This window comes from Colias croceus, chromosome 2, assembly GCF_905220415.1.
Source record: "Colias croceus chromosome 2, ilColCroc2.1".
In the NCBI taxonomy this organism is placed as follows: domain Eukaryota; kingdom Metazoa; phylum Arthropoda; class Insecta; order Lepidoptera; family Pieridae; genus Colias; species Colias croceus.
In genome coordinates, this window is record NC_059538.1 from 11,880,930 (window position 1) to 11,898,602 (window position 17,673).

General features: G+C 35.9%; 1 protein-coding gene across 1 annotated transcript; it reads right to left on the reverse strand.

Annotated features, from left to right (window-relative positions):
• Window positions 1–748: 748 nt before the first annotated feature.
• Window positions 749–16,896, reverse strand: LOC123700595. The gene is made up of 11 exons (XM_045647861.1): window positions 16,756–16,896; window positions 12,982–13,109; window positions 12,091–12,218; window positions 11,457–11,574; window positions 9,520–9,604; window positions 8,914–8,994; window positions 8,296–8,371; window positions 3,067–3,197; window positions 2,484–2,645; window positions 1,255–1,344; window positions 749–898 (listed from the first exon to the last, which is right to left on the reverse strand). The coding sequence occupies exons 1-11, from the start codon at window positions 16,894–16,896 to the stop codon at window positions 749–751; spliced, it is 1,290 nt and encodes a 429-aa protein (XP_045503817.1).
• Between the last annotated feature and the right edge of the window lie 777 nt (window positions 16,897–17,673).

Consider the following 17,673-nt stretch of genomic DNA (forward strand, 5'->3'; position numbering starts at 1 on the left):
AAACAAACTCCTCATCTTTATAATATTAGTATAGATTGTTAAATATGTTTTTGCAAAAAGGAATAAGAAGATCGTAAAATCGATACAATTTCATTTATCAAATTTCACCACGCATACAAGTACAGTCACATGCAGAAATATAACCTCGACAATATAATATATCTGTGATTCTCATCGTGCCCTGTTTACAGAAACCGATATTAGTTCGCGCGATCTTGTTTATTTGCAATATACCCGCAAGATTGTGTGAAATGACTTTTTCAGTCGAGTGTACTTTTAGAGCGAGTGGGATACCAAAGGAAATCGAAATTTGCTGATAGCTTGGATAATTGTAAAACATTGACCGATGATATCCAAATGAGACGTATTTGTATCAAATATAATTTACTAGCTTTCCACTGCGGCTTCGCCTGCTTTATCTAAAACCTAATAAATTATATACTAAAACCTTCCTCGGGAATCAATTTATCTAATAGAAAAAACCATATCAGAACAAATATACGGTCTATCAAAAAGTGTACATTGTCAAAGTAAACTAACGTTCTATAAGCGTCTAATCCTATTATATTTTGTTTGCTAATATTATCAACGTAAAGTTTTGCTTACTCTTTCTCCCAACGACTATGTTATTTGGTATTTGGTAAAAGCATATACACTTATAATTTTGAAATGGAACTACAAAGCCAGTCTAAACTCATTAAGAGGTTAAATAAAGGCCACTTCACACAGGCATAATATTTATTTAATATCAAACATGCTTTTCGTGTTCCAAATGTACTTCACCACGTGTCGACCGACGCGATATCGTATCGTATCGTATGTCCAGCTTGTATGCGTTAAGATCGGCTTTCTCGAAGAGGTAACTACTGAGCTCACGGGGAGCTCGAGATCCGATGTACTGTAATGTAATAAATTTAGATAGTTATTTTAACAAAATAGTTACAGATATATCGCGGGCAACCGTCGTTTGTAAAGTGACGGACGCCAAATGTAAACGGAGGAAGTTATACAATTTGCCTGTGACTTGTTAAAATATATAAAATGAGTATAATTCAAAATCTTCATTATATATAATTTGTATACTTCAAGAAATCAAGTTTCGTATCGATTGAGCTCAAAACTATATAAGGAAAACAATGTGCTTTAGGAATATTTTTATCCACTTTTCCTGGTTTCATATTATCTACGGCAGAGTATGTATAACTAGTATAATAGATATAATCAGTAGAATATACATATATATTTATAACTTACGACACGAGAATCATATAGCTTCCTCAATCGCCTTATAAGAAAATCCCTTGGACCCCAGTTTGGTAGCGGCTTAAACAATTGCTGGAAGCCCTAAAAAAAAATATTCTCTACATCGTCAATCATCCATTTCGAACATCTTCAATGCCTATTTGTAAGTAGACATATGAAATCGATATATTTTCTAAACCTACACGAAATAAATATTAATTACTAGGTTTCCGCCCGCGGCTTCGCCCGCGCAGTCAAAGAAAAACCCACATAGTTCCCGTTCCCGTGGGATTTCCGGGATTGCTTCATTTTCCCGGGATAGAAAGTAGCCTATGTCCTTCCTCGGGAATCAAAATATCTCCATACCAAATTTCATGAAAATCGATTCATTAATTTAGGCGTGATTGAGTAACAGACAGACAGACAGAGCTACTTTCGCATTTATAATATTAGCATGGACACTAAATAAATATAAATAAATTGGAATACTACTATTCAATTCATTCATCTTTGAGACGGCTTAACCTTAAAAAATGTCATACGCACATAAATAAATAAAATAAAATAAATAAATAAAATATCCTTTATTGAATTATTATGTACATTAATGGACGACTAAGATCCGTTAGACAAAAATAAAATACAAGAGTTACATTACATTACACAGTTATTGAAATAATACAAAAAAGAATCAATTTAAAAATCATAATATTAACGCAGAAGCCGGGCATAAAATGCCAAGATGCTGCTACCAAAATTCGTTAAAGCATTTATAATCGAGTTACTAGAAGTAAAAAGAATATTCCTAAATCTAGCAACCCGATGCCTGATCAATGCATCGAGAACCGGCACGCGGGCTTCCGCGAACATGCTAGACGCGCTACACCAACGCGGTAGTTTGAATAAAATTCGGAACGAATCATTGTATTGTACCCTAAAAATTCGATAATTTTCTTTTTTATACCTTGTCCACAGTTGTGGAGTATATAGAGCGGTGCAATAAGCTTTGAACAGTAATATTTTTGCATCTCTTTCGCACTTATTAAATTTTCTACCGATCATGTTAGCACGCGCAGCCAGAGAACGCCTCTCTCTGTCTATATCGAGGTCATCTGTCAGATCAAACGAAACTATATGTCCCAGGTAGCGGAAAGAATTAACAAATTTGAGCGGCTGATTATACAGATAAAACAAAACCGCAAGAAAAAAATCATAATAAAGATGACTTTTAATTCACTCACCATTTTAAATTTAAACACGTATTTATATATCGCATACAAAGCTCCCAATACCATTGGTATCGCTAGAAAGTAAATAAGTTCTCCGTAAAATGGATAGTCCTCGGATAGATAGGCCAGGCTCGAAACTCCGAAGTATCCCTCCATCATGATGTAGATCTTTATCTAAAATTATTTATTAATAAATGTACACGCTAACTTTGTTGATCGTAGAATACCATTATTTCTAAATACAGTTTGTTTCAAAGATTCTAAAATTATTAATTGTACACTTGAAGATGTTTTACGGTTTTTAGGGTTCCGTATCCAAAAGTATGACATACAGCCTGGAGACAGACAGACAGCTAGAAAGCTGAAATTCCCGTTTCTGTGAAATTTTCGACATAAAAACTATCCTATGTGTTAATCCAAGTTACCGATACATTACTTATACATAGAGTTACATACACATAGAGATGTGTATGCCCAATTAAAAAAAAATTGGTTCAGCAGTTTTTGCGTGAAGGAGTAAGAAAGAAACAAGCACACAAACTTCCGCATTAGGATTAAAATAACATATTAATTAAGCATAATATATGCTACTAACCGTATAAAAAACGGGTGTAATCCAAAACGTAATAACTCTCAACTTAGTCGGTCTGACACCAGAGAAAAACGTCAGATCATCCACAAGCCTGCCCATTGGATACATGTAGAATATTATAAGAACCTCCATTAGTGTTGATACTGCTATGCAGAAGAAACAGAGGCAAGATAGTACCTGAAAATTTATAATAATTTAATTTAAAATAAGCTATGGAACACATTACCTAACCACACATTACCTAACTTTACCCTGCATTGCGCAATTAGGTATTCGAATATTATGGTAAATAATATCTAATAATTATGTTTTAGTAAAATAAAATATATTAATAATTATATTATAAATATATAATATATTATAAATAAAATAACGTGTGGTGCCGGCCTAGAATATATTATATATTAATAATTATATAATATATTATAAATAAAATAACGTGTGGTGCCGGCCTAGAATAGCACTACCCCATCTCTACCCGTGGGTGTCGTAAAAGGCGACTAAGGGTTAACTACATGCAAACGGGCAGCAGCGTTATGCATGATCTCCCCCACCATCAACTGCGCTCGCCAACCCGCCTGCCAAGCGTGGCGAGTATTGGCATTCTTTCCCCCCAAAAAGATACACATAAAAACACATGAATAGTGCAACAACAACCAGGCCCCTAGTACCCGGCAGCTCCGCTATTCCTGGCTACGGTAGCGGCCATGGTAACGGCGGGGCAAGGGGTGCTAAGAATCACCGGAAGCGATCCGGCTACCACTCCCGACGACCCCTGGCCCTGGTAACATACAACGCACGCACGTTGAGGACGGACGAAAAGATTGTTGAGCTGGAAGAAGAATTGAGTAAGTTACGCTGGGATGTCATAGGGTTATCAGAAGTCCGAAGACAGGGGGAGGACACGATAACGTTGACATCCGGTAATTTATTCTTCTACCGGGAGGGCGACCAACAGTCCCAAGGTGGAATAGGGTTTATCGTTCGCAGACCCCTCATTAACAACATCATATCCATCGAAAGTATGTCGAGCAGGGTAGCGTACCTGATCCTCAAAATATCTGATAGATATTCTTTAAAGGTGATTCAGGTCTACGCTCCGACCTCGGCACACTCAGATGAAGATGTGGAGGTAATGTATGAGGACATCAGTAAAGCCATACACACCTCGAAAACACATTTCAATGTTGTGATGGGGGATTTCAACGCGAAACTGGGCAAAAGAGGCGATGATGAGTTGAGAGTGGGGCAATTTGGATTTGGGCAGCGCAACCCGAGGGGCCAGAGGCTCGCTGAGTTTCTGGAGAAAGAAGGACTCTTCATGATGAATTCCTTTTTCCAGAAATCTCCGCATAGGAAGTGGACCTGGATAAGCCCCGACGGTAAAACGAGGAATGAGATTGACTTTATCATGACTACAAAGAGACATATATTCAATGATGTTTCTGTGATCAACAGGGTCAAAACCGGCAGCGATCACCGTATGGTAAGAGGCACATTGAATATAGATGTGAAACTCGAAAGGTCTCGCTTGATTAAGTCAACTCTTCGACCGTTCCGCACCCTAATTCAGAACCCCGAAGGCTTTCAACTCGAGCTCCAAAATCGCTTCGCTTGCCTAGGCGATGACGTATCTGTGGACGATATGAACAACAGGCTTATCGAAACGATTCGTACGGTAGGGTTGCATCACTGCAAGATTCCCCGTAAGAATCGAACACAAAAACTTTCCGACCATACCCTCAAGCTCCTGGCAGAGCGACGCTCTTTGCTACTGAATACTTCCGATGAAGCGAAGTCATATAGGCAGCTCAATAGACGAATTACAAAGTCCTTGCGACACGATATCCGCTCCTTCAATACAAAAAACATTGAAGAAGCGATACAGCGAAATAAAGGCTCAAAAGTGTTCGCAAGAGATGGATCTATTGGGCAAAGCCGGTTGACTAAGCTGAAGACGGATAGTGGCAAAATTGTGTCGTCTCAACCGGAGCTACTAGGCGAGGTCGAGAAGTTTTATGGACGCCTTTACACCTCCATTGCTAAGCCTGTTGCGAGTCCGGCGAAAGATCCTAGAGCCCGACTAACCCGACATTACACCGAAGATATCCCGGACATCAGCCTGTACGAGATTAGAATGGCTCTCAAACAGCTTAAGAACAACAAGGCGCCGGGTGAGGATGGAATCACATCTGAGCTTCTGAGAGCGGGTGGCACACCAATCCTCAGAGTGCTACAGAGGTTATTCACTTCCACCTTACTCGAGGGCACTGCGCCAAAAGCATGGAGCAGCAGTATGGTTGTCCTCTTCTTCAAAAAGGGAGACAAAACCCTGTTGAAGAACTACAGGCCAATATCACTGCTGAGCCATGTTTATAAGCTGTTTTCGAGAGTCATTACGAATCGTCTCGAACGCAGGCTTGATGACTTCCAGCCTCCCGAACAAGCCGGTTTCCGAAGAGGCTTTAGCACCATGGACCACATACATACGCTGCGGCAGATTATACAGAAGACGGAGGAGTATAATCTGCCATTATGCTTGGCGTTTGTGGACTATGAAAAAGCCTTTGATTCGATCGAGACTTGGGCCGTATTGAGGTCTCTTCAGCGTTGCCGCATTGACTATCGGTATATCGAAGTGTTGAGAAGTTTGTATGAAAACGCCACTATCTCAGTCCGGGTTCAGGAGCATTGCACAAAGGCAATTCCTCTGCAGCGCGGGGTCCGACAAGGAGATGTTATTTCTCCGAAACTGTTTACCGCTGCTTTGGAAGATGTCTTCAAGCTCCTGGACTGGCAAGAACTTGGCATTAATGTTAATGGCGAGTACATCTCTCACCTTCGATTTGCCGACGATATCGTAGTCATGGCAGAATCCCTGGAAGACCTCAATACAATGCTCGGTGGCCTCTACAGAGTTTCACAACAAGTGGGCCTTAGCATGAACATGGATAAGACGAAAATCATGTCAAATGTCCATGTTGTGCCCACTCCGGTATCAGTTGGAAACTCTATTCTCGAAGTTGTTGACGAATACGTTTACCTGGGACAAAGCGTCCAATTAGGTAAGTCCAATTTCGGGAAAGAGGTCAATCGTCGAATCCGACTCGGCTGGGCAGCGTTCGGGAAACTACGCAACATCTTTTCGTCCAAAATCCCTCAGTGCCTGAAGACGAAAGTCTTCGAGCAGTGTGTGTTACCGGTGTTGACTTATGGATCTGAGACGTGGTCGCTAACCGCGGGCATGGTGCACAAGCTTCGCGTTGCTCAACGAGCTATGGAACGGGCTATGCTCGGGGTTTCTTTGCGTGATCGAATCAGAAATGAGGAGATCCGCAAAAGAACTAAAGTCACCGACATAGCCCACCGTATTAGTAAGTTGAAGTGGCGCTGGGCTGGGCATATAGCTCGCAGAACCGATGGCCGCTGGGGCAAAAAGGTTCTAGAGTGGCGACCACGTACAGGACGTCGCAGTGTGGGACGGCCTTCAACGAGGTGGACAGACGACCTGATCAAAGTGGCGGGGAGCCGCTGGATTCAGGCCGCTGGTGATCGGTCGTTTTGGAAATCTTTGGGGGAGGCCTATGTCCTGCAGTGGACGTCTTGAAAGGCTGGAATGATGATGATGATGATGAAAATAAAATAAAAAGTTCATTTACATTGCCTTCACAAATCACAACTGAAAACTATTACAAACGAACGAAATATTTAAGTATGTAGCATTTTCGTTGTGTAGGACTAGTGTCTGAACTCTGAAATAGGTCTGTAAAAGACCTGTAGTACAGATCACTAGCCCCCCTCGCGGATAGCTCTACTAAATACACTCATAGTTATAACTTGGTAATATTTGAATATTTATAAAATTCGATACAATTTGCTATCCTCTAATGTATGACATACAAGAGCCAACTTTGATACAGTGCACATTATATTCGTCTAATTAAATTTCATTAAAAACACTATTTACCATCCTAGGAATGAACAGAAACACAATAATTCCGATGAGAATTAAAAAACTTATGACCATATACGGCTTCAGGCATCGCCATTCGTTCAAAATAGCTTCTGTTAAACATTGAAATGTTATCACCTGTAATAATATTTATTAAAAAACATATTTATTTTCATTTAAAATTAACAAAAAAGCATATTTATTTTCATTCTTAAAAATTTTACATTTTATTTTAATCCTTTTTTCAAATGAATTCAAAAAAATGAGGAGGTTCTCAAGTTTGTTACGTTAGAACTTTCGATTGCAAGAACCGATTTTGATGATTTTTTTTATCTGAAAGTTGGCGTCTGCAGACCATTTAGGAGTCTAATTTTGACAATTTAAATGTGGCTTAGGAATTTTGGTAAAATAATTATCTCATAATAAAATATGTAGCAAAATTCAAATTAATGAATATATTATATTATCATCGGAACAATTATAAAAACTTACAATAATCAAATACTCGTTGACAAAATTGAGTCCAAAGAATATAATTCCAAAAAGATCACCCAAATAGAACTGAGAGAAATATATTGGCCACAGATAAAAAAGACTGAACGGACCTGTAAATAACATTAATTTTCACTAGCTGTGCTCCGTGGTTTTTTTTTAGATTCTATGCAATGTTCTTATACTTAACTAGCTGCTCCGCGCGGTTTCACCCCCGTGGCTCCACCCCTGTTGGTCATAACGTGATGTTATAGCCTATAACCTTCCTCGATAAATGGGCTATCGAACACCGAAAGAATTTTTCAAATCGGACCAGTAGTTCCCGAGATTAGCGCGTTCAAACAAACAAACAAACAAACTTTTCAGCTTTATAATATTAGTATAGATAACGCTGATAACAAGTTTTCGTTTACACTAAAAGATCACGAAATAATGCTTTTGCTCTAGCTCTATGTTCGTTTGATGTAAATGCACCGTAAAGGGTAGAATAATATAAACTAATATTATATAGCTGAACAGTTTGTTTGTTTGAACGCGCATTTCTCAAGAACTACTGGTCCGATTTGAAAATTTCCTTCGATAGCCCATTTATCGAGGAAGGCTATAGAATATATATCTTCACGCTAAGACCAACAGAAGCGGAGCCATGCGGGTGAAACCGCGGAGCGCAGCTAGTAATTATATAATTTAATAAATATATTACATAAGGCCATAAAATATATATTTACTATAAATTCTCTCCTGAAGTGGAGCTTTAACCATGTTATCACAATACATTTTCAAAAGATACGACACGAATCCTCTGAATATGTTGAAAATTGCATTTGATGTTACAATTAGAGAACTATCTTGTATCGGTTTGATCTGTAATACAATATGTTAAGTTAGGAAAGTAACCATTTTACCATTTACTGATAAAGTCACTAATAAGCTTTGAATAATAGAATACATTGGATAATTATGCGGGATTCGAACTAGCGTCTTTCGCCGTACTATTTACGAACTAACTTAATATTTTGTGATACTGTGGTCTACCCAACCACACATAATATGCTAAAAATAATATAAAAGAATTAACTTCTTAAATCTATTATGTTGAATGATATTACTAAAAACATTTAGGTAAACAGTGCTTAAACTGGTATACTTAATATTATAAATGCGAAAGTAACTCTGTCTGTCTGTCTGTTACTCAATTTGGTATAGAGATATTTTGATACCCGAGAAAGGACATAGGCTACTTTTTACCACGGGACATAGGATAGGTTTTATCCCGGAAATCCCACGGGAACGGGAACTATGCGGGTTTTTCTTTGACTGCGCGAGCGAAGCCGCGGGTGGAAAGCTAGTTTACAATATTTCATTCTTTTTATTTGTTATCTAAAAATAATAAATTCTAACTGTACCTCTCTTATAGATCTTGATGATAGAACATGAATCACAGGTGGCGCTGTCGTCGACTCAGATAATAAATCTATGTCCGTTATCTGAAAAATAATTATCTATACTTAATAATATTATAAAGCTGAAGAGTTTGTTTCTTTGTTTGAACGCGCTAATCTCAGGAACTACTAGTCCGATTTGAAATAATATTTCGGTTTTACATGGCCCATTTATCGAAGAAGGCTATAGGGCATAGACTATAATATATCATTAGGCTAAGACTAACAGGAGCGGAGCCACGCAGGTGATACCGCGAAGCGCAGCTAAATTTTATAAAATGTTGCACTAGAAAGAAGGCTAAGTTTATATATTTTACGTTCTTCCTCTTCGACTCTTTGTTATTAGCTCGAAGTCAAATGATTTTACTTTTCAATACTAATTTTCCTTCAAATAAGCATGAGAGGGTCACTAAGCATGTAAATAGTGGATTTTTGAGAAAACATTTAGTTGTTGTAAAATCGAGTGTATTAAGTATCAAAATTAAAAATTGTTAATAGTAAAGATAACGTATTTTATTTCTTGCCATATTTTCCTACGTAACTCATACCTTTTCCTGGTACATTACTAACCTGTAACAATTCAATTAGTTCTTGTCCATACGATGGATAATGTTTGAAGCCCGTCTCAAAGTAAACTGCGCATAAATGTATGAAACTGACGAATAATATGAACGTTAGAGCAATTTGGGATACTTGCAGAATCTGTAAATTTTCCATTAAGGTATTTAAATCCTACTAATATTATAAATACCTACGAAAGTTTGTTAGGATGTTTCTATGTGTGCTTGTAACCCTTTCACGCAAATAGGTACTACTGAACCGATTACAATGAAATTTAGCGCACATATAGAGGGTAACTTGGATTAACATATAGGATAAATTCCACGGGGACGAGAACTATGCGAGTTTTTAGTGTCTAATTAGGTAAGAAATTGTCCAGTGTATCTATACATTATATTATGATGCTGAAGAGTTTGTTCAAAAAAGGACTACTGGTCCGATTTCAAAATGCATTCAGTATAAGAAGGCCCTTTACCGAAGAAGGCTATATATCATCACGCTAAGACCAACAGTAGCGGAGCACTGCGGGTAAAACCACGGGGCACAGCTAGAAGATAATAAACAGAAGACGAAGTTGCGTGATCTAAATAGTTTAAGAAAATCCTTACTTGCCATAGCATTCGTTTGAAGAGAAGCTTGTAAGATAATGCCGCTGTTATCCAGAGAAGAACAAAGTAAGCACAATAATAAATATCCCAAACAAACAATTTATGATGACACACTCTGAAAATGAAAATGTACATATAATGTATATAATGTAACAGCTTATAATTAATTTAGAGGATTGAATGCCGTTCTAAGACCGCACTGACTTTTATATCATAAATGTACACATTTTCATAGTCTACATACCAAGATGGTGAAGGTCCAAATAAATTGGGGTTTATGGGTTATCATAAATAATAGTCAAATCAGTGACTGTTAGGCCGATTGCAGAGCTTCAGCGACCATCAGTGCGTACGTCAGTCGCGCTTGTCATATGTATGGAAATTAATAAAACCGTTAGCTAGACCGACCATACGCACGCGTATTTCCATACATATGACAAGCGTGACTGACGTACGCACTGATGGTCGCTGAAGCTCTGCATCCGGCCTTACAACAAGTAAAATAATATCAATGGTACAGTATAATATGGGTTTATGATGATGATGGTTGAAACTAGTTCAATAGTAGATAATAATGATTCCTCACATTACAAAAGGAGATAATAATGATCTTACATATAATGTGCTATTTGTGCCAATTGGAAGAATTCTCCGTCAGGCGAGACGTAAACATTTAAATGAAATTTAATTGTTTTATTGTCAAACTGTTGACCGAATTCATTGATATCGTAGCACTTCACAGAAGTATAGTTGAAAACACGCGGTCTGCACCTGAAATATTATAAAACTAATAATAAAAGAGCGAGTGTCAGAAGTGAAACTTCTTTGACTCCATACTCCTATGCTTGACGGTATTGCCATGATGAAATTTTACTCTCTTCGCGCCTAAAGAAGTTTCACTTCAATATATTTCAAAGTAAATCGAAGTAAATGCCATCTAATATTATCCTGTTCATATTACAGGACTTTATAGGAAGTTGCCTGGCAGAGATGGCTTTGAGCCATAAGGTCTCAACTCTCAATCTATGCAATTTGGCAAGGTTTTCGTTATACTTTTATATAATATACAACTGCATAATAAAGAGTAAGACAATACATAAATTAATAATCCTTATTTATTTATGTTTTGTCTGATGATTGAGTAAGACGATACATAAATTAATAATCCTTATTTATTTATGTTTTGTCTGATGATTGAGTAAGACGATACATAAATTAATAATCCTTATTTATTTATGTATTGTCTTACTTAACTATTATTTCTAACAAATAAAATAAAACTATTATCATTCTAAGTTCTAACAATATATAAAAATCGTACAATTTTTTAGATATTACCTGTTCAATGGACTCTTAAACAAAACTCCTTGAATAAGGTAATCCAAATACACTGTTGTATTATGTATAAATACGACTAATTGCAGAATTGCCGTTATTATAAATGCTATTGTTGAACCTGAAAGAAAAATAATGTTTAATTCTCTCCTTACGCATTACTTGCCTGGAAGATATCGCTACCTGGCGATAAGGCCGCTTTCCCTATTTGTATGTCATATGTGTGTGCAATAAAGTGTAAATATAAGAATAAATAAAATAAATATTTAAATAGTTATGAAAGAAACATTCCTCATTTTCCTCCAGATCCTACTGTGATCCATCCTCACAAACTTTCGCATTTATAATATATATTTGTAGGGTGTGTATTTTGTAAAAATAAATATAAAATATGATTAAAAAGACGTGTGGCACTCGGGGACTGCTAATAAATGCTAAAGCTATTGCATAGCATGCCTTCAAGCCACACCTCCATGCCCGTCGGAGTGGGGAGCGTGAGGTTTTTTTGTTACGGAATTTCTCGATTCAGTCCCCGCGCTCAAGGCCCGTGATAGAAGCTATGCAATAGCTTGAAAATATATGCTTTTAGAAAAGCTACTGCACATACAAACGATTGGTGAAGGTTCAAAAAAATTACCATAAGCTATAGGCTGCATCTTCGAAATAAAGAAATGACTGTCCGGAGCGTACACACTAAAGAATACATAGATATATGTAGTTGTTAATGTTTTACATAACACGTTGGATAGATAGAACCAGAGATATCTGAAAATAGAAAAAATTAATAAATCTATACAAATATTATAAAGGTGAAGAGTTAGTTTGTTTGAACACGCTAATCCTGGGAACTACTGGTCCGATTTGAAAAATTATTTCGGTGTTAGATAGCGCATTTATCGAGGAAGGCTATAATAGGCTATAATAATATATCATCACGCTAAGACGAATAGGAGCGGAGCACTGCAGGTAAAACTGTAGGGCACAGCTAGTAGAAGATACTTTCGAAGACCGTAAAAACACTAAAATATGACCACGACGCAAATTTTTTAAGGAATTGCTAACCACACTAAGCTTATTTTTAATGACTATCTGTGCCACGCGGCTTTACCCACATTGTTTCGCTCCTTTTCGTCTAAGCGTGATCATATACATAGCCTATGGCATATAGGTATATAACTAGCTCCAATGGACTATACTATATATTATATTATACTACCTTCAATGGACACACAGTTAAATAATTTTTCAAAATGGACCCGTAGTTTCTCAGATTAGATGATTAAAGATTATTTGATAAGAAAATTATTAAAACCCGTATCGTGATAAAAAAAATAAATCTCTTAATAACATATAAGGAAATAAATTAAAAATAATCAAAAATCATAAGCTCAACGACATGTGACATCCGTCCGCAATTTGCCAGCGTGGTGGATTATGGCCTGTACCAAGCCTGTCATATGAGGCCCCTGTCCCAGCAGTGGAAATATATAAGAGCTGATGATGATGATGAATGATAAAGTTGTCTTACGTTTTAAAATTCTCCTGTTGCATACACAAGAATTGTGTTTTTGTTGGACCAGTCGCAAAACCTCTGTAGTACGCTAGTACTTCCCATTTCGTTGCATGGATCATTGGCCGATCTGACTGGATTTCATTCTGTTTATAACCAACATTAAATTATGTATTGATTGAATGAATGAATGAATGAAAGCCTTTATTGCAAGAAATTTACAATTAATAATAATTTGATAGCTTAACTAGGTTTCTTCTGGGTATCTTGCTTGCCTTTCGACAAAAGCCTCCTCCAAACTCTTCCATGTAATTATGTATTATCTGTTATTGATATATTTATTGCTCTATAATTATAGCTTTTTTGCTAATGTAACTAAAGTAATTTAATTTTTAAGCTACATAGTTTCTTTCTTTGGCTTAATTATAATGTTCTGTTCATCCGAGTGGTGGAGACCTGGTGACCTGTATTACAGGTTTTACACCTACCACAGGCACCAGCTTTCTACACCTTGTATATGTTGCCTGTATGTATAATATGTATTGTAAAAGGAAGAAATAAATAAAGATTATATTATTATATTATATTAGCTCTTAGACATTATTGACTGTACTGTAGGTGAATCAGAAACGCTATCGTAGGTAATTTAAGCTAAATTAATACTACTCAAACTCAAACTCAATATTGTGTTTGGAGCTATAGCTAGCTACATAGCTTCTTTATTTCTTGAATTCTATCAAAATATGAAAATTAAGTTTACACAATATATCAACAAGAAGAAAATACGGGAGGTATTTATTTATCTAATAATGTTGACCCAAAATCAAATTTAGTTTCTTAAAGAATTATTTCAAGCTTACATGCTTTAATAAATAAATAAATATTTCAGGACAATTTTCACACACGGCACGATCTGATCCCATACTAAGCTTTCGCTTGTGTTGTGGAAACCAGATGGTTGATAAACATACATATATAATTTTAAATAAATACTTATATAGACAATGAACACCCAGACACAGAGCAAATATCTGGGTGGGAATCGAACCCACGACCTTTAGCTTGTAAGGCAGGGCCACTACCAACCAAGCCAACCGGTCAGTCAATTTTTTCATTACATTTATTAATATTAATCGATAACAATATCTCTCATACTTTATGTACTCTCTATGCAAAACTATAAAACAAGCGAACTATGAATAAAACTCAGCAGGTAAGTTATAAAACGCATTCTGATCTCACGTTTGTGGTGTAAAGTTACCTACAGCTCGTTAGCATACAGCTGAACTATTCGAAGTTAGCCAACTGTGAGCATTCTTGATCATGGTGTATTTGTAGGCAGGTGAGATGCGATAAAATATATAGAAGCAAATATCTTATTACTAGCTGCTCCGCGCGGTTTCGCCCCCGTGGCTCCTCTCCTATTGATTGTAGCGTGATAATATATAGTTTATAGCATTCCTCGATAAATGAGCTATCGAACACCGAAAGAATTTTTCAAATCGGACCAGTAGTTCCCGAGATTAGCGCGTTCAATCAAACAAACTCTTCAGCTTTATAATATTAGTATAGATTGGCTACAACTTAAAGTATGTTTTCCTATTATTGAAAAGAGCTATCAATATACCTAATGTATAATTATTTCAATCATTGGATATGATATGAATAACTTATTCGTCCAATAAAGTATTAAATGATTATGGGCCGATTTTTCAATGCCCAGATAAACAGCTAGATAGACTTTATTCTTCAGTTAACAAAATATTCAATTTTTCAATAGACGAATAGGACTTATCTATCGAATAACTACGTTATTTGACGAATAAATCTATCTGCCGCTCCAACGGCCAGATAGCGTGCTATTCGACGAATAGGTGTTTGATTTGACAACTGACGCGTCAAATTTGGTATATTTTCGTTTGTAATAACATAGAGCATAGAATTATTATCAATTAAAATCATATTGAAATTGATGTTTTTGGTAGTATTGATGAACATGCCATTGAAAATTTGCCGAACCCTGGCTTTATGTCGTTTCCATCGTAAAATATATTTAAATTTAAAGACAAATTTAATCAAAACTCTGTACTCGAATCAAAACAACAATCAACAATCATAGAACACATTCAACACAAGCAAACTTAAAATGCACTCCTGACGTGTGTCATAATGACGATTGCTGACTAATAGGCATGACGACAGTATCCATAAATGATCCTATTAGTGTTTTTAAGGGAAAATGTATAATAAATAAATTCAATATAGTGACTTAAAAATCTTAAAAACACAAAGATTAATGAGATTATCAATAAAATAAAACATTGAAATTCTGCAGTTGGCCATCTTGACTAAAACACGCGTGACGTCACGCTTAAGTAAACAACTCACGTCAGATGTATTTTGTTGTTATGAATATGTTGAGAATACGCATTTTTATTTATTTTCTATTGTTTCACGTATGCTTTATCGACTCAGAACAGAAATATAATTGCGAATTCACGAATACGTGGTTTCGGGGTTCTCCGCACCAACTTTATACAATCATTTCTTATTATTTTCTCGCTTGAAATAATTACTAACACATTTTTGAGCATTATTTTAATGTGGATTCACACTGCAATACTGCACACCACTTATAAATTCGTTTCTATAACACATATTAAATAAATATTTTTTAATTTTCTTCGCAATGCATACAAATAATTACGTATTTACTAAAGAGTGACGTCACGCTTACGCCATGACACCTCCGAGATGTTTTGGCACAGTTGATAAATATTTTTTGAAAAATGGCTTTTATCTTCGTTAAATTTAAGTATATTACCGAAATATAGAGTTTTTCTTGTATAGTAAACGTATACACACATTATGGAAGAGGATTTCAAAATCTTTCGTCATGCCTATTGCATGAGTTGACTCTATCTCGCTCTAACCTGACTTATTTAATATGTTTGTTTCGCCACTCCGAGAGCAGAGCTGCCAATATGGAAATATTTGGTCAGATAGTTATTCATCAAATAAATCACGATTGAAAAATAGGCGAGCCGTTATGAGTTAGATAAACAATTGAATAAATCTATTCGAGGGGTAGTTATTAGACTGTTTATCTCGGGATTGAAAAATCGGCCCTTTATTAAAATGTCACCTGTAAACTGGCAAATACTGGCAATTAGAATACATTTTTGAAATGATTATGTAATACGCTATTCGACGAATAAGTTTTAACCAAGGATTGAAAAATCAATCCTAAAATAAAAAGATGTTTACCTGCTTTTGGAAATTAGGTCTCCCAGTATAGGTAGGTATACTAATTAGTGTGGTTGCTACAGGAATGCATTTAGCTAACTATGTGGTGAGATAGAATACAGTGGCCTTTAGCTGATAGTTCTATTCTCTACTATACCACACCATAAGCAGTGGGAATCCAACATACACATAAATCTGACCTCCATTATTTTAAGAAAAATAATACATATTAAGCTAATATCACTACATAGTATAATAAAACAAAGTCGCTTTCTCTGTCACTATGTCCCTATGTCCCTTTGTATGCTTAAATCTTTAAAACTACGCAACGGATTTTGATGCGGTTTTTTTAATAGATAGTGATTCAAGAGGAAGGTTTTAGTAATTTATTAGGTTTTAGACAAAGCGGGCGAAGCCGCAGGCGGTAAGCTAGTCGATTAATAAAGTAGCATAAACCCCTGTAAAATCACTTTCTCTTCGTATATCTTTTTGCTATTCAATACCTTTCCCTTTATATTTCCTTATTAACCGTCACCTTTTGCTCACCTTAGATATAACGTGCAAATCATGATTCTGTTGAAGAGCCCGTGACGTTGACGACACTGATATAGTGCTGTCTTCTGTGTCCCCAAAAATCCAATCATCCGACTTTTTTTCCTGTTCATTGAATCCTAGAGTATCATCCATTTTATAATTATTTATTACTGACGAAGCTTATGTCGAGCCAATTTAATAGGCAACATTTGACGTCTATCAATTTTATCTTCGAAGAGAGGTAACCTGCTTAAAAACATCGATTAAAGTGTATTAATCGATACGATATCGACATTTGTCAATCGAATTTATTAATTTATGATGATTTTTATTCACAAGTAATCAATGCATTCGATTCTAGATGTCAGATTTCGATTTTTAGAGTAACGTCTCTAGTATTTAAAAAGAAAAAAGGTTTATTGACACAAAATTGTAGCGACGTCAGTTCTTCAATTCAGAAATTGTTTATTATGTTTAGGAATGTTTATCAGTAAAATGAAATCTTAAAATTACTTGTATCGGTCATTATTATTATAAATATGTAATCGTAATTGAAAAAAGTTAAGCAAATGTGCAGTTCTAACAAAACGAAATATCATGTTATTCTATGTCGTCGTTACTAGGTTACGTTGTTGAATTTTGTTGAACTGTCAAATGTTGCCTATTAAAATGGCTCTACTTTTTATAGTGACCAAGTATCTGGCAAAATTATAAAAGATATTTTCATTAAATCTGCCCAAGAAGCTTATATCTTATACACTGGAGATTTCGGTATGAACATTTGACGTGTAACGAGAAAATTGTTGTGTTTTATCACTTTCACACCTAACTTGGTATTGCCACTGTTAATACGAAGTTTTCCCAAGGCTACTATGTATGCCGTAATATTCTGTGCAAAAGGTTAGTTTTTGTACATGAGTTTGTTGATAA

Bases quoted from the DNA above. Each gene is read 5' to 3' on its own strand.
- LOC123700595 (XM_045647861.1), bottom strand. From the start codon at position 16,896: ATGGATGATACTCTAGGATTCAATGAACAGGAAAAAAAGTCGGATGAT. The intron at 9,605-11,456 runs GTAATATCTAAA...ATTATTCGTCAG, and splicing joins TTTAAGAGTCCATTGAACAG to TTTCATACATTTATGCGCAG. The intron at 2,646-3,066 runs GTTAGTAGCATA...AAATAATTTTAG, and splicing joins TTACACCCGTTTTTTATACG to ATAAAGATCTACATCATGAT.